This window comes from Garra rufa, chromosome 5 (assembly GCF_049309525.1).
Source record: "Garra rufa chromosome 5, GarRuf1.0, whole genome shotgun sequence".
In the NCBI taxonomy this organism is placed as follows: Eukaryota; Metazoa; Chordata; class Actinopteri; order Cypriniformes; family Cyprinidae; genus Garra; species Garra rufa.
The window spans coordinates 25,506,876-25,530,175 of NC_133365.1; the positions used below are offsets into that span (position 1 = coordinate 25,506,876).

Consider the following 23,300-nt stretch of genomic DNA (forward strand, 5'->3'; position numbering starts at 1 on the left):
ATAATTTGTTGATGAAAAATAAATTATGTTCAATTAGATGTACTTGTGTTTACTAACTAACTAACAATGAAATTATTTTTTCTACCTATTAGATTGTGTTTTTTTAACGTCAACACCTACCCAGCCCATTACATGTTACACCTTACTTTTATTTTGACAGGTTGCCGTGAAGTTTCTGTGTCATACAGTTTGATATGATGCTAGTTTTCTCAAATGAAACGGTAAAAGTGACACTCACAGCAGTTTGGGAGATTAAATTTATCTGTTCATGTGAGATTTAAAAATAGCCAAAAATAACCGGGAGCGTCACGTGTGTTTCAGTATGAGTGTAGTAAAAGCTCGTCTCCATCATTCATACATACAGCTAGGCAAACGGAACATTTCAGATTCATATTAAAACGGTCTTTTTGCATTTCAGTTTTCACATACACTAGTCTATATCGCGATTTGAATTAAGTGACTGACCAACATTAGATTTATGAATCCAAAAAACGACGAATTTACGTGGCATTTCGCGCTATAGTAGATTCGGTTTTCATGAATGAAGGACGACGCGATCCTGTCTGTGTTTTGGTGGAGGAGACTTAAACGCGTGACCATATTCGGTATACATCCGCGTTAAACTATCAAGGTGAAAGTCATCATAGCTTGCGTAGTTTAGACCCAGCTCCCGACCCAAATATGAGAATAGATTAACGGCGATATTTTTTTTATCGCACGATAAGAGTTTCGCGTTAACGCAGCACGTTAACGCCGATAACGGCCCACCACTAATATATATATATATATATATATACATATATATATATATACATATATATATATATATATATATATATATATACATATATACATATATAAATTGTAATAAAGCAAATTTGTTTAAAGATTTGTTAAAATGTACAGTATTTGTTTACTTACAATTATGCCAACAAAAAAAATCAGTGTTTTCTATCTTCTTTTTATAATACAGGACTTTTGTTTCACCCTGACATGTTTGACCTTTTGGCCCTTTATTGTTTTTGTTTTATTTATTTGTTTGTTTGTGTATTTTAAAATATGCACACTTATAAATTGTATTTTCATGTTTTTTTCAATACATTTTTATCTGTTTCTCTAATCTAAAATAAAATGAGCATCATATCATTGACAAAAAGTGTACAGTAAATAGTTTAATTAAGATATTCTATCTTTTTTCTGTAGTCAAATATTTTGCTTTAGGGAAAACATAGTATTGTTTTGAACACAAACCTTTTGCTTTCTGTGCATGATTATATCACATCTTAGCCCATTTTGGCTGAGGAGCACACAATTTTGCGGTCTAGTATGTGAAAGGGGTATTGTGCTTAAAGCCTCTCAAACAACTGTACTTCTTTATACACCAATAATTTAAACTTTTCAAAAACTATAGGATAACCTTATGGGCATCATATTCTGAAAAATAATTTCTAAATGGTTAATAAGCAAAAACTTCCTGGAAGCACACTATTCTGAGGTGCATACACTTCGACCAGTGAGGCCTATTATAAATCAGTTCCACACAGAAATACAAAACCTGTCCTAATGTCCCAAACCTGTAATATGTCCTAAAATATACATGCACACATTTTGGACGTTTATGTCTTTTGGAAGGGTGATCCATGAACTGGAGAGACACTGAGTTCTGCTGTCAGCATTGGGCATAAAGCCAGATTGCTCCAGGTGGTTGATTTAATGGATCATAAAAAGATACCTTTTGCCTTATGATGAGTATGCCTCATAGCTCTTCATCAAAATTCAGACTGGTTTAGATTTTCATAAACATGACATAAAGTTAAGTAAGGTTATGATAGAAATATTAGTTGCAAGCCTGACTTTTTTGTGTGAACTTGGCTGTGAGACACATTTCCTTCCAGCTCACCTTGACTTGTCTTCCTGAGCACTGGGCAGATTATTTGGGTCAGAATGTTGCGTTGTGAGAGTTGAGGTGCTGAAAACTTCATCATCCTACTGCTCAATATGTGATTCATTCAAGAGTGTAAAACTAAAATATGCTTAACTCAAGACTTAAGTAGGTTGTAAATTAGTCGTAGGGTGTACTCACACTAGGCACGGTTGCCATGAACCGAGCCCGAGTACGATTTTCCCCCCTCCCCACTCCCCCTCTGGCCTGCACTCATACTGTAGGGTTTCAGCATTCGTGCCGGAGCACGCTTACGTCATTATGGTGTGACGGTTTCAGGATAAACAGGAATAGCGGCGCTCTCGCTGAACGCAATTTAGTTTATCGCTCTTTTTACTTTGTGGATAGTAATTTTGAGTCATTTGTTCTGCGGTGGTCCACAGCCTATTGTTAAACAGGTCTATCGCCTTTGTGGCACGAAAATTTTCGTGCAATCGTGCTGCTCGTATGAGGAGGTTTGCAGGGTACCAGCTGAAGTGCAGCAAGGACTTTGCAGCTTTGATTACGGACTATAAAAACGTTGATTACCTCGCAAAAACGCGGCGTCACGTGTCCTGTTCCGTGCTCCAGCACAGTTAGCGCTCACACTGCATGCGAACCGCGCCCGAGTCCAACTGAACCGTGCTCTGGCCCACCTCTTCCAAGCGGGCCAGGGACGGCTAAACGAGCCGCGCCCGGGCACGGTTCGGAGCACTCACACTAGTCAAACGAACCGCGCTTTGGTGGTCAAACGCACTCGGGCACGGTTCAAACTGCCTAGTGTGAGTACACCCGTAAATTAACTTTTTGACACCCCTTGTATAATTATTGAAAATATTTCCTTATTTAAATGTTTATTTATTTTACAATTATTTATTTTTGGGCAACAAGGGCCATTACCAGCACTACACTACATTGTCAAAATAGCTGGCAACAAAAGTGAGTACACCCTAAGCCTCAACCTTCAGCTTCCTCAACAAGGCAGTTGTCATCTTGGTGGTGTGTTTGGGGTTGTTGTCATGTTGGAAAACTGCTGTTTGGCCTAGTTTCTGGAGGGAAGGCATCATGTTCTGCTTCAGAATGTACAGTACGTAATAGAATCTATATTTCCCTCAATGAACTGCAGCTCCCCAGTACCAGCAGCACTCATGCAGCTCCAGACTATGATGCGACAACCACCATGCTTGACTGTAGGCAAGACACAGTTTTCTTGGTACTCCTCACCAGGGCATCACCACACATGCTGGACACCATCTGAGCCTAACAAGTTTATCTTAAAGTCTCATCAGACCACAGGACATGGTTCCAGTAATTCATGCTCTTGGACAGGTTGTCTTCAGCAAACTGTTTGCAGGCTTTCTTGTGAGTCAGCTTCAGATGAGACTTCCTTCTGGGACAACGCCTATGCAAACTGACTTGTTGCAGCGTGCGGCGTATGGTCTGAGCACAGACAAGCTGACCTTCTACTTCTGCAACCTTTAAAGCAATGCTGGCAGCACTCATGCATCTCATGCACTTCGTTGATCGACCCTTGCAAGGCCTGTTCCGAATGGATCCCATTTTGGGAAACTTCTGTATGACCCTGACCACTGTAGTGTAACTCGTTTTCAGGGTGTTACTGAACCTCTAATAGCTGTGGCCATCTTTGTGTAGAGCAACAATTCAAATTCTCAAATCCTCAGAGTTATTTGCCATGAAATGCCATGTTGAACATCCAGTGGTCAGTATGAGAGAATTGTACTCAAAGCACCTAATTTTAACTGCTCTAATACAAGATGCACAGCTTTTGTATGGTCCTGTCAATTAGTCAAAAACATAAACATGATGAAAAGGACATGTGGCTTTGCATGGTTAAACATACTGCTGTTATCACTTAGTGTGTACTCACTTTTGTTGCCAGCTATTTTGACAATAATGGCTGTATGTTGAGCAATTTTCTGGGGACAGTAAATCTATACTGCTATACAAGCTAAACATTGACTAATCTAAAATATATCCAAGTTTTATTTCTTTATTATTGTCCCTTGAGAAGATATACTAAAATGGTTGCTGAAATGTGAGGGGTGTACTCACTTTTGTGACATACTATATGCCACATGCATTTTACTGGTCCAAGGTGTAGGTGACCTCATGTTTTTTTTATATATATATATATATATGTCTTTTCCATTGTCTTATAATGACAGTGTTCCTTTTAAGATCTGGGTCTTCTCACATGGGTTTAGTTTTCATCTGTGGATCATTGAAGCTCTTATAGTCTTCTCCGCCGAAGAGTGTGTAGTGTCATGAATCACTTTCCTCAAAGCAGAGGGAGTTCCATTCCAGTTAGAGAACACACTTGGCCTCCATTTGTTTACATTCGTGGGGAGGAACCTCTTCCTCTACTCTTCCATTGTTCCGCAGCGAGGTGCTACTCAGCTCTGCAAGCCTTTCAACTCTTTTTGACAATGGAAAGAAAGGACGTTTATGTCATATGGCGTGGTGTAGTGTTTGTGATGGCAACAATGGCAAAGTTTTTATCTTCAAGGCCAAATGTTTACTGCATTTGAATTCTGAGATTCACTTTCAGTACAAGTGTATCTTGTATACATAATAGCCTTTCAGGTCACACACATATAAAAAAAAAAACATATTTTAGATGCTCAAGGAATAGTACAATTGCGTGAGTTACTCTGCAGTGTATCTGGGAAATGAATGTGCACTGGTGGTGCAGATCGCTCTGTTGATTAATATGGAAGCAATCTAGTTCTGTCTCCATGCACACATTTTTATGTGTTGACAAAGCCCTCACCCATCCACCACCTAAAACAAATCAGAAAAAATTAAAAGGCAAGAATCATATTTGATTCCTAATTTTACGTGCAGCACATGGAGTCATATATGTTTATAATAATTATATTTTGGGCACATTTGGTTGGTGTTTCTTTTCATTTATTTATTTTTAAACCCCAGGTTTGTTTTGACTTTGACTTTGGAAAGATTGTTGTGCAATCACCAAAATGCAACTGACACCATTAGCTGCTCATGTATAAATGAACAAAGTGCAGTGCATATTTATTTAATTAAATTACAGGTTATGCAATTCAGTGCAACGCAATCTTCAAATTGCGAATTTTGGTTTTATTTTGATTAATCGTACTGCCCTACCTGCTTTGGTGGTAAACAGTTTGTTGTCTCGAATTTCTCAAATGACGTTTCCCCTAATGTGTTTATCATGTGAGGTGGAAAAAGCCCTCAGATGTGTTTACTTGTCTAGAGCGATTCTGCCTGTTTGAGAAAAGGACTTGTTTTGTTCAGTGAGTGCTGGAGGGGGTAAAAGGTTAACCTCAAATGAACTGAAAATGAAGGAAATTGTTGGTTATATAACATTAGCATTTAAAAAATTAAAATGACAGTTATGATAATAACACAGTAAGGGGATTTAACAGTATCAAATACAACATTATTAACGATTCATGCTGAGATTGAAAATTCAGTCAACATGAAATGACAATCACTGGTTTATCTTTAATGGGGTTGAAAAATAAAGAGTGACATCAGCCACAAAAGGCAAGGCATTTTAGAGCTGGAATAAGTTATGTTACAATGATTGAAGTAATGCATCTTCAGTATAGTCAATAATGGATATGCAACCATGTGTTAAATATTTTTGTAAACAATGCAGTGTTCTTCCTAATGTGATCTTTCTCTGTAATGGTTCCCAGATTGAACTACATGTTGATCTCATCTCTCTTCCAGCCGGATAACATCCTCTACCCCCCCTCCATGCCCTTCCGCAAGTTCAGCAACCCAGAGGTTTCTCACGGCTCCAGTTTAGCGCTGAAATTTAAACGTCAACTCAGTGAAGACGGCAAACAGATCCGGAGAGGAAGCCTAGGGGGCGCTCTTACAGGTAACACCCTGACCTTTGTGTACTGTCAAATGTGAAAAGCGTCATATTTTTTAAATCCATGATGATAATGTTTTTCATTTTAAATGCATGTCAGAAAAATAACCTTCTCCTACTTCATTTTATTTTAGTAACTTGTTACATCTATTTTTCAACTGGCCTATTTGGATTGCTGCCAAATTAAATGTATCTATTGTGGCAACATTAAAAAAAAATACATTAAACAAAATACAGAAAACCCATAACAGGGTTGCCATTTTATCACGACTTTATTAAAAAATAAATTAAAACAAGATTATCTTACTTTAAACAAGAAAAAAAACACTAAATACATGTTAAATTCAAAGGATTTGTTGTAGAGCGAGAGGAACTAAAATACAAACATACATACAAAACAAACAAATTATAGTGCCATAAATCAAAAACTGGCATATGGGAAAGGCACTATACAAATAAAATGATTTTCTTTGTGCATGGCTTGTGTGCTTAATGCTATTCACATTATATAAGTATTTAAGAAATATATTTGTCTTTGGAACACAAATGAATATGTTTTTAATCAGATCTGAAAGATTTTTTTAAAAGTCTGTTCACCCAAAACACAAAAAATATAACCGTATTAACTGAACGATTTAATCCAAGTCTTAAGAGACTCATGAACATTTGAAAGGCTTGTGTGTAGTTTTTGGTGAACAGACTATTAGTAGAGGGACAGAATTTGCTTCTCTCAGATTTAAAAATATCTTTATTTGTGTTCCGAAGATGAATGAATTTCTTAAGGGGTTGGAACAACATGAGGGTGAGTAAGTAATGGCAATTTCCATTTTGGGGTAAACTAACCTATAAAATAATACATTTTTCAGATGGGGAAAAACTGACTTGTATAGTACAAAAAAGGGGTAGTTTATGCAAAACTAGGAACATTTTGTGTGGCGGTCTAAAAAAGAAAAAAGGTCTATTCTTTGCACAAACCTGTCAAATTGCTCCAAAAGACCTGGGACTACAGTAGTCAGCATTTGAAGTGGATCAAAAAAAGTTCATTAAAGTTGTCATTAGAACAGATATTGTTTTAGTTGTAGGACAACCTTGATGAAAGGTTTTGATCCACTTCAAATGTTGACTACTGTAGTTCCAGGTCTTTTGGAGCAATTTCATATGTTTGTGTAAGGAGTAGACCAACATTTCTGAAGAGACTTTTTTTTTTTTTTTGGTAGAATTTTTGGACAGAATTTGAATCTCTCAGATTTAAAAATATTTTTATTTGTGTTCTGAAGATGAATGAATTTCTTAAGGGTTTGGAACATGAGGGTGAGTAAGTGATGGCAATTTCCATTTTGGGGTAAACTAACCCATAAAATAATACATTTTTCAGATGGGGAAAAAGTGACTTGTATAGTACAAAAAAGGGGTAGTATATGGACATTTTGTGTGGCATTCTAAAAAAAAAAAAAAAAAAAAAAAAGGTCATCCAAGATGTAGGCGACTTTGTTTCTTCAGTAGAACACAAACGAAGATTTTTAAATCAAACCGTTGCAGTCTGTCAGTCATACAATGGCAGTCAATGGTTACCAAATCTTTAATAGTAAAAAAAAAAACATACACAGACAAAACCAAATTAAACCCTGCGGCTCGTGACGATACATTGAGGTCTTAAGACACAGAATGTTGCGGTGGATCAGAGGTAAATATTGATATAAATACTGTTCAGTTTTTTGCACTGACCAATCGTTTTGTGTCTTAAGACCTCAGTGTATTGTCACAAGCCGTAGGGTTTAATTTGATTTTGTCTGTGTATGTTTGTTCACTCTTAAAGATTTGTTAACCATTGACTGGCATTATATGACTGACAGACTGCAACGATTTGAGTTAAAAATCTTTGTTTGTGTTATACTGATGAAAAATTTACCTACATCTTGGATGACCTGGGGGTACATCCAGTTTTCATTTTTGGGTGAACTATCCCTTTAATGCTAACTATAACCATAAAAAAAATATTCCTTTTCTGGGTTTGTACAACCTTTGAGAGAGAAATTCAAGCCTTTTTAATGACTTTCCAGCATTTAACGTAACTATTTCCAGCATTTTAAAGCTCTAAAATGATCTTATATGAATGTTATTTATAATGGGATGACCAAGATATACTTAGTGGTAAACAAAGTAAAATTTGTTTTGCCTGGAAAACATGACTAAACATGATCAAAATGGTTTGCAAAGTAACATAGTACTTTATTTGATTTCAGTATTTTTTTCTACTCATTTTGTTGAACATTTGAATCTGCAGACTAGCGGATCGTCCCAGCCCTAATAGCAATATCGAATCGCAATACTTGTAGAATTAAAAATTCTTTAAAAAATCGCAATACATATCATATCGACACCAAAGTATCGTGATCGTATTGTATCGGGAGGTAAGTTTGTTGTCCCATCCCTAATAGTGGATCAAAAAAGTTAAAGTTGTCATAAGAACAGGTATTGTTTTGGTTTTAGGACAACCTTGATGAAAGGTTTTGATCCACTTCAAATGTTGACTACTGTAGTTGCAGGTCTTTTGAAGCAATTTAATATGTTTGTTTAAGGAATAGACCAAAATTTCTTAGAATGTCACACAAAATGTTCCTACTAACTGACTAGGAAAATTTGAGGCTTTGGAGAGAGACCATGAGTTTGAAATGAAAAAATGGTCAAATATTTAAGAATGTGTAATGCCATTTCATTTTTTTATATTTTTCTTTTTTGAAAGCTCTTCAGAGCTTCAGTTATGCTGTTTTCATTAGACAAGAAATTGTAACCACTGAATTTGACTACATTCTGTTCTATTTGATGTTTGTCTTGCTGTTCCCCAGGGTTTGACGTGTTGAATCAGGTATATAGGGCACAATGTTGAAATGTGCTGAGGGTGTCTAGCTGGCATTTCCTCAGTTCTGTGGATGATGACTATGTGGAAGCTGTTTCGCATTGAGCAGGAATTGCAATTTTCCTCCTACGTATCCTGTTTTTTTGACCTGGCTCTGTGACCATGTTGAGCCCACAAACACATAAATACGGGTTAGCAATAGGTTGTCTGGGAGACGATGCTATAGCTGAACTAAAAGTCTGTTTCTAAGAGAAGAAAACATGAGGTTTTATTATTTTGAAAGGACCATCTCTCACCTCTCCTACACTGAAAACTGCAAAGTGATCAGTTCAGTTTTCTAGTTTATGTATTTCAAAACGATTCTTTATATTGCCATATTTGTTACAGAGTAAACCTTATAGCAGCGAGGTTTTGCTAGTTGCTAAGGAGAAGATTGTTCTGTATATAGAAAGGAAAAACAGCTGCTGATTCATATGTAGAGGACATTAGAAATCCAGACAATGCTTAATCCTGAAGAACACTTGAAACATAAAACATAGCGAAGAGCAGGACAGATATGCATGGACAGACATGTAATACAAATGGTCAAATAAATCCATTTTAATCACATGGAGTAGTTGTGTTTAATACATTTGATTGCATTTTATATTCGTGATAATCATCTCTTGTATGGTCTTGACTTCAATTAATTGAAATGAACACTATGATGATGCTTTTGTCATGGCCACACAACCCCTGCTGTTATAGTTTATCTTGCTTCGCATGGGCAAGCACCACTCACATTTTCTTCACATTTTCTTCCTACAGTAATGCATTATTTGCCATCTAAGCAGTTATTTGGAAATAACACATCAAATATTTGCTTCTCTATAGCACCTAATGCACCATGAAAACAATCCCTGAAATATAAGACCACAACAGCGTAAATGTATCATATTAAACTATATAATTTGGTTCTAACAGATTTAATTTAGTCCGACATGACTTCTCAACCAACAAATTACATTTGGTATGGCAGCTCATTGTTATGAAGGCATATTAGATTATCAATCTAAACTCTGAACAGATCGACGGGGGGCTAGGAAAAGGATCGGTCAAGGTGAAGAGGTCGTCCCAGTGCTGTACTGTAATATGCTGTGACACAGTGTGAAGAGCTTGAATGTGAGCGGAATATTGGTCTATCTGAGCTTCTTTCTGTTTTAGTGGATGTGTGAAGTCAGTTTTCCTCAAGTTCATGCTGGTGTCTTATAATATTATGCACTAATATTTGACAGTGTCCCAATACGTGCCCTCATTTTGCGTCAGATGCCCCACTGGGCAATATGAGTGACTATGGAAAATAGTGACATTCTATTATGTTGGATATGTTTTATTTGTATGTATTTATTTAAATTTGAATTTGTGGATGAATTTTAGATTTGTGGAGTAAAAAATATATATATATATATTAAAGGAAAATGGGTAAGATGACCCTCAGAAATGGCACACAAGGCCCTGAGTGGTATGTTGTTGCAAGTGTTATATTTTAAAAATCTCATAATTAATGTAATTCACAGGATTCCTATTCAATAATTTCATATAATTCCAATGGCTATTATGTACATTTTATTTTTGATATGCATTAAAGCCATAATTGAGTGACTAATTGAGTATAATTATGCAGTTTGAGTTCACAGTGTTGCTGCTGTGATGTACTTTATCTTCAGTGAGATATTTGAGAAGAAGTAATAGACAAAGCTTAATCCTATTGTAAGAGATTCATCTAATGGGTAGATTTATTCTATCAACTAAATTGTCAAAACACTATTTTAAAATTAATATTAAAGGGTTACTCCACCCCAAAATGAAAATTTTGGCATTAATCACTTACCCCCATGTCGTTCAAAACCTGTGAAAGCTTTGTTGTCTTCAGAACACAATTTGAGATATTTTGAATGAAAACCAGGAGGTTTATAACTGTCCCATTGACTGCCAGGTCAGTGGTTCAACCATAATTTTAGGAAGCTACGAGAATACCACTGATGGCAGATCGACTATTTTGACGAAGTCATTCATACTTTTCTGGGCCTTGACAGTGGCATTTACCTAGCAGTCAATGGGACAGTTACAAACCTCCCGGTTTTCATCCAAAATACCTTAAATTGTGTTCCGAAAACAAATGAAGCCTTTACGAGTTTGGAACGACATGAGGGTAAGTGATGACAAAATTTTCATTTTCATTAACCCTTTAATGACATGGTTTATATACATTAAAATGTTAGTTTGCACAAAAATGTCATGTTGTTCCAAAACTGAATGACTACTTCTGTTGATTTCAAGAAGACAATTTGAAGAATGTTTCAACATCACTGCACTCTGACCTTTATTGTGTGGACTGAGACTAAAACACAGACATTTTTCTAAATATCTTCTTTTGTGATGCACATAAGTTATACAAGTTTGGAACAACATCAAGGTAATGGTCATTTGTTGACTAGATGGCTGCTTTAGTGGAGAAACGACAGTAGTATTCTTTTGCAAATTTGGTAATCAAATAAACTCTTCTAGATCGCCGCTTTTATTGAACGTGACACATCCTGTGTATGTGAGACCAGATAGCTGAGAGTTTTTCCAGACGTGGAGCTGCACTTTTGCACACTTGGTGTGACTAACATATTTCGATTAGATAATCTCAAATGTTCCAGAAGAGACGCAGTTAAATTGTAAAAAGTACACAATATCCATATGTATGTCATTTCAATACTGAGGCCTTTGTGTAGATACTTAAAGATGGCCATCTTGAGTTTTACTGTTGATGTAATGGTAACACTTTACAATTAGAGTCCATCTGTAACATTGAGATTGATAAAAGCTGTAGAATAGAAGTATTGTTCCTTGTTAGAGTGTGTTAATTTCTTAAAAAAATAGTTGCTTTTGTTAACAATAATGAACTATGTTCATTGAACTAACTGTAATTATCAATATATAATTCATATTAACATTTTTATTCATTTACAAAATATGGTTCAGTAGGCTACTTTTTATTTAAATAGTAGAGCACAAATTATTTTCCATTCAGTAGCCATTTTAAAAACTATCGGTCGATTGATTGGCCAGTGTGGTCCAGCCTAGCTATCGGTATCAGTAAAATCCAATATCGGTCGACCTCTAGTTTCATCCATGAGACGCTGCAAAAGACACAACATGTGAGTGCAACAGTCAAACATATCTGTGTAGCGCATTGTAAATACAGAAAATGTGTGAACAGTTCCTAAGTGACCAAATGTTTCTGGGCTTGCCATACAGAAAATAAATGTGTGTAGTCATGCGTCTAGCAGCTCACTGGACAGTGTGACCTATGCTCCTCGCCATTCACATGTCTAGATGCTGTCATTTGGGTCATGTTGAATGGCATATGTTTTGTTATGACATGTCCATTATGATGCACCAGTGAGTCACTGCCTGTGAAAAAGGGAGGCACTCCCAGAATCCTCTCTGATCCTGTCTGAACAGATTTTTCTTTTTCCCAGGGAAGTACCTGCTGCCATATGCCTCAACCCAGCAGACATGGTCAGCTACAGGCTCAGAGACCACCAACCTGGTGCGCATGCGCTCACAGACCCTTGGCAAATCTGCACCCTCTCTCACAGCCAGCCTGGTCAGTATACCACAAGAAAATTGAGTTTAACCTAGTATTATGTAGTAGATTTCTCACTCATACACTAGGGGGCACTGCTGTATCACTTACACTAATAATCACATGTTTTGGCCTGTTCTGAAAGACTTCATTGTGATTTAAAAAACCTTTCATTTCCGTGCAGCTGAATTGCAGGATGTTGCTTTTTAGCATGTTGCATTTGAAAACATTTTGTTCTTTTGTCAAAGAAGCAAACACAAAACAAAGAGTAAGGCATTTGGTTTGAAATTAGAACATAGTCTTATGGACTGATAAGACTGATTAACCTGTTCTGACTAACTAAAGGATGAATAAGAAAAATAGTAGACGTAATTAGAAAAATGCATAAAATTCTATCAAACTCATTCTATGGAGTGGGCGAAAGGGTAGCCCCTGTTCTTGTAGCCCCGCCCCATCCTGTTACTTTCCTTGCATCCAAACAAATGCCTTATAGCACAATGAATGACATTTTGTGGTACCAAACATAGTTCCAGTTTTTATAAACCGACATGTCAGCAGTAATAGTAAAAAAATATTTCAAAATGTAACTTTTTTTTTCTGTACTCTGGAATAAATGCAGGCTTAGTAAACAGAAGAGACTTCTTAAAAAAAAATCTTACTGTTCAAAAAACTTTGACTGAAACCATTTAAAATAATAATATATAGTACATTATAGTAATATATAATAATAAATGTCTCTTTAGAGGACTTGGATTAAATCACTTGATTTCTATAGATTATTTTTACAATGTTTTTTGTGAAATTTTTGAACATTTTTGTTTCCGTGGACTTTCAGCAGATGGACAAAAATTAGATGAATATCAAAAGAATATAAAAAAATATCTTCATTTGTGGTCCGAAGATAGACAGACTAAGGTCCTATGGGTTTAAAACAACATGAAGATGAGTAAATGATGACAAAATTATCATCTTTGTGTGAACTAAACCTTTAAAAGTGAAGGTCTTCTCACAGTCATTTCTCTATGAGGACCAGTTTTCGTTTTTCCACATTTTTGAGTGTGTATAGTCTGAAGTAAATAATTATTTGATAGAAATATTTTTGATTTCACAGTTGCATCATTAAATTGTGTAAAACCTCATATGTGACCCAGGACCACAAAACCAGTCATAAGGGTCTTTTTGTTTTTCATGTATACATCATCTGAAAGCTGAATAAATAAGATTTCCATTGATGTATGGTTTGGACAATATTTGACTGATATATAACTATTTAAAAATCTGGAATCTGAGGGTGCAAAAAAAAAAAAAAAAAATTGAGAAAATCGTCTTTAAAGCTGTCCAAATAAACTTAGCAATGCATATTACTAATCAACAAAAATAGTTTTGTTATATTTATAGTAGGAAATTTACAAAATATCTTCATGAAACATGATCTTTACTTAATATCCTAATGATTTCTTGGCATAAAAGACAATTTTTCACCCATACGATGTGTTTTTGGCTATTTCTACAATATACCATCATACTTAAGACTGGTTTTGTGGTACAGAGTCACATATGTATCAGCATTGCTTACTGGAAAACCCATATTTGTTGACCACATACACATTGTTTGTAAGACCTTGCTTTTGTTTTGTTTTTTTTTAAGAGGAGCTATGTTGACCTTAATGCAGCCCTAGACCTATTCCAATTTTTTGGACCAAATATCTACAAGATTAGAGGAGTTTTTTTAAACATTGTTTTTGTCTGTGTTGAGCTGGATGCTGTGAAGATATCCTGAGAACCTGCCATGTCTTATTTGCCTCTCCTGAGCCGTGGCAAACAGAGGTCCAGGTTCCATGTTGTGCGCCTGATTGAAATTAATGACCACAGAGAGCAGGGTCAATGCTGCAACAAACAGAATTTCATTTACTTAGCGGCCGTATCCGATCTGCTTTCATTGGCACCTCCTGGGTCTCTCTCCCTCTCCCCTACTGAAATAAACAGCCTTTTACCAGTTTAGATAACCAGTTAAAACCATATTACTGGTTTCCTGTATAAGGTATGCTACTGTGTTATGTGTAATTGGAAACTTTTCATAATTCCTTCATGCTTTTTTTGCATATATTTTATTGTTTTTCCACTTTCCCATACACAGATTAAAAACCATCGTAATATTTCTACATTTTAAATACTTATTAATTTAAAGAAAGATTAAAGTATTCTTTAATATTGCTATATTCATAAATATTTTCGAATTACTTTTCATGAGTCATTTCCATCACAACCAACAGTTTTCCACCTAACATGTTATACGTAAATTAAAATGCATAAAGAAATATCCAAAGAAAGAAATAAAGTATTGTGCAGCTTTTCTAATAAAGCCATAGTTTTGTGCAAAATATGCAAAAACTGTGAAAATATTTTATTATTTTGTATGTTTAGGATACCAGAAATGTGAATGATCCTTTTCCAAGATAAGGGAGTCACTATTTCATTCCAAAAATGTAATTTACAACATCATGTCTGTTACGCAGTGATAGTGAACACAGTACATACAGTATGTCACAAAAGTAAGTACACCCCTCATTTCTGCAACCATTTTAGTATATCTTCTCAAGGGACAATACTATAGAAATGAAACTTGTATATATTTTAAAGTAGTCAATGTGCATCTTGTATAGGAGTATAGACTTACTGTTCTCTGAAAATAACTCAACATACAGCCATTATTGTCAAAATAGCTGGCAACAAAAGTGAGCACACCCTAAGTGATAACAACAACAGTATGTTGTTTAACCATGCAAAGCCACATGTCCTATTAATCATGTTTATGTTTTTGTCTACTTGACAGGACTATACAAAGTTGTGTATCTTGTATTAGAGCAGTTAAAATTGGGTGCTTTAAGTACAATTCTCTCATACTGACCACTGGATGTTCAACATGGCATCTCATGGCAAATAACTCTGAGGATTTGAGAATTAGAATTGTTGCTCTCCACAAAGATTGGCAAGGCTATTAGAGGTTCAGTAACACCCTGAAACCCAGTTACACTAGTGGTCAGGGTCATAGAGAGGTTTTCCAAGATAGGTTCCATTCGGAACAGGCCTTGCAAGGGTCGATCAACAAAGTTGAGCACTTGTTCTGTGGGTCAGGTGCAGAACCTGGCTTCAAAAAACAGATGCATGAGTGCTGCCAGCATTGCTTTAAAGGTTGCAGAAGTAGAAGGTCAGCTTGTCAGTGCTCAGACCATACGCCGCACACTGCAACAAGTCGGTTTGCATAGGCGTTGTCCCAGCCTCATCTGAAGCTGGCTCAAAAGAAAGCCTGCAAACAGTTTGCTGAAGACAACCTGTCCGAGAGCATTAATTACTAGAACTATGTCCTGTGGTCTGATGAGAAAATAAGATAAACGTGTTTATGATTAAGGCAGTGCCAGATAACAATTGGCTAACACAATATATTGACACTTTGGACAAGTTCATTTAGGGTGTACTCACTTTTGTTGCCAGCTATTTTGACAATAATGGCTGTATGTCGAGTAATTTTCAGGGGACAATAAATCTATACTGCTATACAAGCTAAACATTGAATACTCTAAAATATATCCAAGTTTAATTTCTATAGTATTGTCCTTTGAGAATATATACTAAAATGGTTGCTGAAATGTAAAGGGTGTACTCACTTTTGTGAGATACTATACATGTGAGATGTAGTGGCTAAGTTTCAATGAAAAAAAAAAATATATTTCTTTTGATTTGTATGTGTACATTCTGTTGCAGTACAAAAAAATAATTGTTAATAGAATCGTGTCTCTCTCTCTCAGTGTTTGGTATCATCTCAGCTGCTTTGGCTTTATCAGGCCGTTTACATGACCCTGCTTCTAAATCGGCCTCCCTGAAAATCAATGATGGCTGGGCCTTCCCGCGTTGCGTCGACTCCCATTGAATTGTTAATGGCCTTTTCCCCTGCGCCATTCCCGCAGTATCTTTTTGGATGTTCCCCCTCCTGCAAAATACAAAGGAAAGGAGTATGTCTTGGGAATGTTAACGCTGTTTAGTGAAAACGAGTGCATGTGGAGTAGGCCGGCGGTTCATATGTGACCTTGGAAAGATATTCCTCACACACAGAGGGAGCTTATCTGTTTTCCCTTTGTAAACCTCATGTGGAGGGTTTATGGGTTTTTCTTTGGTCTGTTTGGATATTCAGGAAATTTGTAAACTGTAAGTTGTTGGAGTCAGTAGTGATAAGATAAAATGTGGTTTTGTTGTTTTTTTTCTACAATGATCATGGTGGATATATCTCTGTTTTATCAAGGGATTTTGTTTACTATGCTTTCTGCTTTTTATCGAGTCCTCTTCACAGGAAATCTAAGAAGAAACCGTTAAACAAGAAAAAATTGGATTGTGCTACAGCGGAAATATATCTGTCTAGGGGTATTGTGGTGTTGCATGTTTACATTATCACAACAGGAAATACTTTAAAACCTGACAGTTGTCCAGAAGAACTGTGTATCAGTTAATGGTAATTATTAAAATGAATCAACTATGTGATTGGTTTGTGAACAATCTTTGATATCTTATGGGTAATTTTGCTGGAAATTTGGTAGTCAAATATTCTTAATGCCTATTAATGTCCTTTCTTAAAGGGAAATTCACTTCCGAACAAAAATTTACAGATAATTTACTCACCCCCTTGTCAACTAAAGATGTCTGTCTTTCTTCAGTCGAAATGAAACGATTTCAGGATTTCTCTCCATATAGTGAACTTCTATGGTGCCTGTGAGTTTGAACTTCCAAAATGCAGTTTAAATGCAGCTTCAAAAGGCTCTGAATGATCCCAGCTGAGGAAGGGTCTTATCTAGCAAAACGATCGGTCATTTTCTAAACAAACTGACAATTTATATATTTTAGCCTCAAATGCTCGTCTTGTATAGCTCTGCGTGAACTCTGTGTATTCCATTTGAAGACATTTAGGTTATGTCAAAAAGCTCAAAATCTCATTTTCTCCTCCAACTTCAAAGTTGACCTACATCGCTGCAATAGTACGGACCCAGTGTTTACAAAGTGAACATGCAAAGAAAATCAAACGCCCTTTACTAAAAAAAAGGTAAATCAGTGATGTAGGACGATTTTGAAGTTGGAGAAGAAAATGAGATGGGAGTTTTCCGACGTAACCTAACTGTCTTGAATGGGAATACACAGAGTTCACACAGAACTAGACAAGACAAGCATTTGAGGTTAAAAAGTATAGAATTTTTTTTTTTACCTTCCTTGGCTGGGATCGTTTAGAGCACTTTGAAGCTGCATTTAAGCTGCATTTTGGAAGTTCAAACTCGTGGGCACCATAGAAGTCCACTATATGGAGATATTCTAAAATGTTTTTCTCAAAAAACAGTTTCTTTACGACTGAAGAAAGAAAGACATGAACATCTTGGATGACAAGGGGGTGAGTAAATTATCTGTAAATTTTTGCTTTGAAAGTGAACTCCTTTAGTGATGCAACCCAAAAAAATAATCTGGCATCACTATAGAATTACAGTAGCTACACATTTAGCTTTCGCATTAAGATTTGACTTAAAATAAAGCCTCAAAACAGTCATTTTCATACAGTATTAATGTGTCTGGATGAACATACAGTTGAATACCATATTAGTGTTTTGACTTGCGACATGCTTAGCAACCGTAAACAATCTTCAGTCATGCAGTATTTAGACTAGACATGTGAGACATGGCGTGACGCGTTGAAATGAAATCACTCCCATTACAATCAGCTTTGCAAACTGTGTCACAGATGAGCTCTTGCAGTGTAGACAGCAAAGTAGGCTATAGTTTTTCTGTTAGGTGTTGGAATTTTTAAATTGTGGTGGATATACAGTGGTATAAATGGAGTAACAAAATCTCTATTGGTTGACTTCTGTTTTGGGCGCAACTGGAAGAATTCAAACATTCACCGTATAACATCACAAATAATCTTTCTTTATGCTAACCATGGATTATTTGTTTCTTGTGGAATACACAAAGAAATGTTGAATAATGAAAAGATGTTGAGCTCTTTTCAATGCATTGAGAGTGGATGGTAACTAGTAACCCCTTTCACATAAGCAGTAAAATCTAAAATATATTTAGCATGTTAAGGCAAGGCAAGTTTATTTATATAACACATTTCATACACAATGGTAATTCAAAGTGCTGTACATAAAAAGGAATTAAAATCACAATAGCATAAAAATCATAAATTAAAATAATAATCACAACAATAAAAACAAAATTAAGAACATTTAAGATGATTTAAAAAAAAGAAAATGATTTCAAATTAATTAATACAGAAATGATTATACATAAAATAATGCAATCTGTTCGGACGTAGCACAGTGCTCATTCAATAAATGCACAACTGAACAGATGAGTTTTGAGTCTGCATTTAAATGTGACTAATGTATTAGCACATCTGATCTCTTCTGGAAGCTGATTCCAACTGCGGGCGGCATAATAGCTAAAAGCAGATTCCCCTTGTTTTGTGTGAACCCTTGATATTACTAACTGACTCGATCCTAGTGATCTGAGTTGTCTGTTAGGTTTATATTCAGTGAGCATATCTGCAATGTATGTAGGTCCTAGGCCATTGAGTGCTTTATAAACAAGTAAAAGTACTTTAAAATCTATCCTAAACATAACTGGAAGCCAGTGTAGGGACCTGAGGACTGGTGTAATATGCTCTGATTTTTTGGTTCTAGTCAGAATCCTGGCAGCAGCGTTCTATATGAGCTGCAGCTGTCTAATGGTCTTCTTGGGAAGGCCGGTGAGGAGACCATTACAATAGTCCACCCTGCTGGTGATAAAGGCATGAACAAGTTTCTCCAAATCTTGACGGGAAACAAAACATCTAATTTTTGCAATGTTTTTAAGATGATAGTATGCTGATTTAGTTACTGCTTTGACATGGCTACTGAAACTGAGGTCTGACTCCAGAATCACACCCAGATTCTTGACTTGATTTTTTGTTTTTTGACCCCTAGCGTCAAGGTACGCATTTACCTTATGAACTTCATCTTTGTTTCCAAATGCAATGACTTCTGTTTTCTCCTTGTTTAACTGTAAAAAGTTTTGGGACATCCAACTGTTAATTTCATCAATGCATTGGCAGAGGGAGTCAATGGGGCTGTAGTCATTTGGCGATAAGGCTAGGTAAATCTGGGTATCATCTGCATAGCTGTGATATGCTATTTGTTTCTTTCTCATTATTTGACTTAGTGGGAGCATATACAGGCTGAACAACAGAGGCGCTAGAATTGAGCCTTGTGGGACTCCGCATGTCATGGGCGTCCACTTAGACTTATGTTCTCCTATACTCACATAATAGCTTCTCCCTTCTAAGTATGACCTGAACCATTTGAGAACCATCCCAGAAAGCCCGACCCAGTTTTCCAGTCTATCTAAAAGAATGTTATGATCGACTGTGTCGAACGCAGCACTGAGATCTAGTAGTACCAGCACTGATATTTTGCCAGAATCTGAATTTAGGCGAATATCATTTATTATCTTTATGAGCGCTGTCTCTGTGCTATGATGTTGTCTGAAGCCAGATTGGAAATGGTCCAGGTATCCATTTGAGTTTAAGTAGTGATTCAGCTGATTGAAAACAACCTTTTCAATAGTCTTACCTATGAAAGGAAGATTTGATATTGGTCTATAGTTGCTCAATATGGTGTTATCAAGATTTCTCTTTTTCAAAAGGGGCTTAACAACTGCAGTTTTCAGGGAGTTTGGAAAAGTCCCAGAAAGAAGTGAGGTGTTCACCACTTCTAAGAGATCTGCTTCTAAACAGTTAAGCACACTTTTGAAAAAAGATGTGGGAAGTAAGTATGTCAAGGTGGCAGGTTGACGATTTGAGGTGCTGTACTGTTTCTTCCAAAATGTTGCTATCGATTGCTTCAAAAGTAGACATAATGACTTCTTTTTGAAATTGCGGTCGAATCTGTCTGACCTCTGCATAACTTGAGGGTGTGCTAATTGTCTTTCTGATATTATTGATCTTCTCAGAAAAGAAGGAAGCAAACTCATCGCACTTGCTGTCGGAGAGCAGTTCACTAGGGATCTGACTAGGGGGGTTTGTTAGTCTCTCAACGGTAGCAAAAAGAGTGCGAGTGTTGTTTAAGTTCCTGTTTATAAGGTTTGAAAAGAACATTTGTCTAGCTTTACCTAGTTCAGCATTGAAAGCATGAAGGCTGTCTTTATAGATGCTATAGTGAATTTCGAGCTTCGTCTTCCGCCACATCCGCTCAGCTTTTCTGCATTGTCTTTTCATACTCTGTACTGCTGTTGATTTTCTCCACGGCGATTTCTGTTTGCCAGAAATTCAGATTTTTACAGGTGCGATGTCATCAATGACATTCTTAACTTTTGAGTTAAAGGACTCCAGGAGAAGATCAACAGAGTCTGCAGAAATGCTTGGCATTGAAGATATAGCCTTCATAAATAGCACACTAGTGGTATCATTAATGCATCTCTTTCTGACAGAGACAGATCTAGATTCAGTGGTAGCAGAGATCAATATATCAAAGAAAATACAGAAGTGATCAGATAGTACTACATCCTTGATAACAGTGGATGAAATGTTTAGACCCTTACTGATGAGTAAATCAAGAGTGTGTCCACGATTGTGTGTGGGCCCATGCACATGCTGAATCAGGTCAAAAGTGTTCAAAACCGTTATAATTTCTTTTGTAGTTTTGCTTTCTGCATTTTCTATGTGAACATTAAAATCCCCTGCAATAGCAAAACAGTCAAACTCTGAACAAATCATTGATAGCAGTTCTGTGAACTCATCAACAAAGACTGGACAGTATTTTGGGGGCCTGTAAATAATGATAAACAGAATGTGTGGAGCCCCTTTCAGCAGAATCCATAGATATTCAAAAGACATGTACTGACCTAATGACACTTGCTTGCATTGATAAACATCTTTAAAAAGACCAGCTACACCACCGCCTCTTCTAACAGCTCTGCAGACACTCATGAAAGTAAAGTCTGGAGGCGCTGCTTCATTGAGGATTGTTGCACTACCGCTGTCTTCTAGCCATGTTTCATTTAGAAACATAAAATCCAGGTTGTTTGTGGTTATAAAATCATTGATCAGAAGTGATTTATTTTTTAGTGAGCGAATGTTTAAAAATGCTAGCTTGATAGCATTACTTTTTGTCTCTAGAGCAATCTTAGTTTGATGCAGAATGGGCCTCAGATTAGATGGGTCAACCGTATGGCTTGAGATGGCCTTAGACTTTCTATCACATATTAAAACAGAAATAGGGAAAACTACATGCACATTGGGTTCCCGCTTGTTCTGTAAACATTGCTGAGTGTTGCTGTTATCATAGCGGGGGCCGACCCATATCACTGAGAGCTGTTATCAGTTGTTTTTGGTTCACTCACAGCAGACGGAGGAGGGTCTGGGCCCTGACGTTGTGGCAGCGGCCAGAGAGCTCTCACAGGAGGAGGAGGAGGGCGAGCTGGACCCACAGGCTTTGGTGGTTGTGGGGCCCGCCGTTTTTTAGCTGATAACTGGGGGCTTGCAGCAAAAGAGTGGGAGAGTCTGGTTCCAGCATATACCAGTTCCTCCATTTTCTGTGAGAAGCTTAGAAGTGGAGATGCTGGAGAGAGGGATAATGTGTCTGGTGAATGGAGCTCTGGCTCTGGTGTTTCCGGTGGCTGAAAAATGTTGTCCTGGCTTCCCTGGCTGTTTACCAGAAGGTCGTCCTTCGGTGCTGAGTCTTGGAGCTGTTGTGATACGTCACAGTCTGTCTGTGATGAGCTCTGTGGGCAGGGCTAAGCCAGAAAAGTGTCCATAAGCAGTGCTTGTTGTGGCTGTGTGGCGTTGTCAGTGTCCTTGTGGGTTGTGTTGACCATATGGTGACTCTGAAGCTGATAAGATGTCCTGTCGTCACGCATACACTGTCCAAGTGTGTGTGTGCCATTCATGTTGGGTGGACTGGCACATTCCACTGATGGATGCCGGAGTGAAAAATAGATGTTGTCCTTTAGCACTCTCGCACCGAGTTTGTTTGGGTGAAGGCCGTCCAGTTTGAACAGTTGTCTATGGCCCCAGAAAAGGTTGAAGTTGTCAATGAAGTTGACTCCTTTTTGACTGCAGGTTCTTTGTAGCCAGGTATTCAGTCCAAGCGACCGTGAAAACATGTTAGTTCCCCTTGCTGGGAGTGGTCCACTGATGAACGACTGAACTTCAAGTCTTTGAAGTGTTTCAATGAGCTCACCAAAATCCTTCTTTAGGAGTTCTGACTGCTCTTTCCGAATATCGTTCTTTCCCACATGTATGATGATTCGATTTGCAGTCTTGTGTTTCATTAGAATGTTCCGAAGTTCCTTGTTCACATCAGAGACAGTTGCTTGAGGAAGGCAGCATGTTGTTGTAGTTCTGCTACTGATATTTCTGATAATGGAGTCCCCCACTATCAGAGTCCTGGACTCGGCTGCGCTCTGAGCTGAGTGCCGCTGTCTGCTCGAACTTGCACGCCTGTTTGTAGCGATGTTAGCAGCTGGCTGATACGATCCATGTTCAGTCATATTTGGGGATTCCTCACCAACATTCATTAATGCTTCAAATCTGTTTTCAAGCAGTAAAGGTGGTGGTAAAACACCAGTTTTTGCAAGCCTTGTCATAGCTATATCTGGAGTAGAGGATGATACCGCAGCAATACGAGATACTCTTGACAGTCTAATGTCTCGAGTGCCTTTGGGTCTCGCTCCCTGTTTGTGCCATCGATTTGTGTGTCGATCAGTTTTGGCTTGTTCCTCTACATTTCTAAACTGTCGATATTGACTAGATTCACAGGACTCACCGGCTGTATGCTGAGGGGGTCTGTGATGATGATCTTCTGTGTGTTCCGCCTGTTTTGGGAGTCCAGCAAGTAACTTTGTTTCTAAAACCACGATCCTTTGTAGAAGTCTGTGGCAGTTTGTGCAGCAAGTAGATTCCAGAAGAGGCATTTTTCTTTCTTGTCTGTTGAAAGTAGGCAGCTGTGTT

The 23,300-nt window shown here is 37.2% G+C and overlaps 1 protein-coding gene across 1 annotated transcript in view; it reads left to right on the forward strand.

Annotated features, from left to right (window-relative positions):
* The window catches only part of mast4 (microtubule associated serine/threonine kinase family member 4), a 180,977-nt gene that overhangs the window by 21,557 nt on the left and 136,120 nt on the right, over positions 1–23,300 (forward strand). The window contains exons 2-3 of the mRNA XM_073839533.1: positions 5,660–5,813; positions 12,174–12,301. Coding sequence (XP_073695634.1) covers positions 5,660–5,813; positions 12,174–12,301 — 282 coding nt within the window. The remainder of the gene's footprint in view (positions 1–5,659; positions 5,814–12,173; positions 12,302–23,300) is intronic.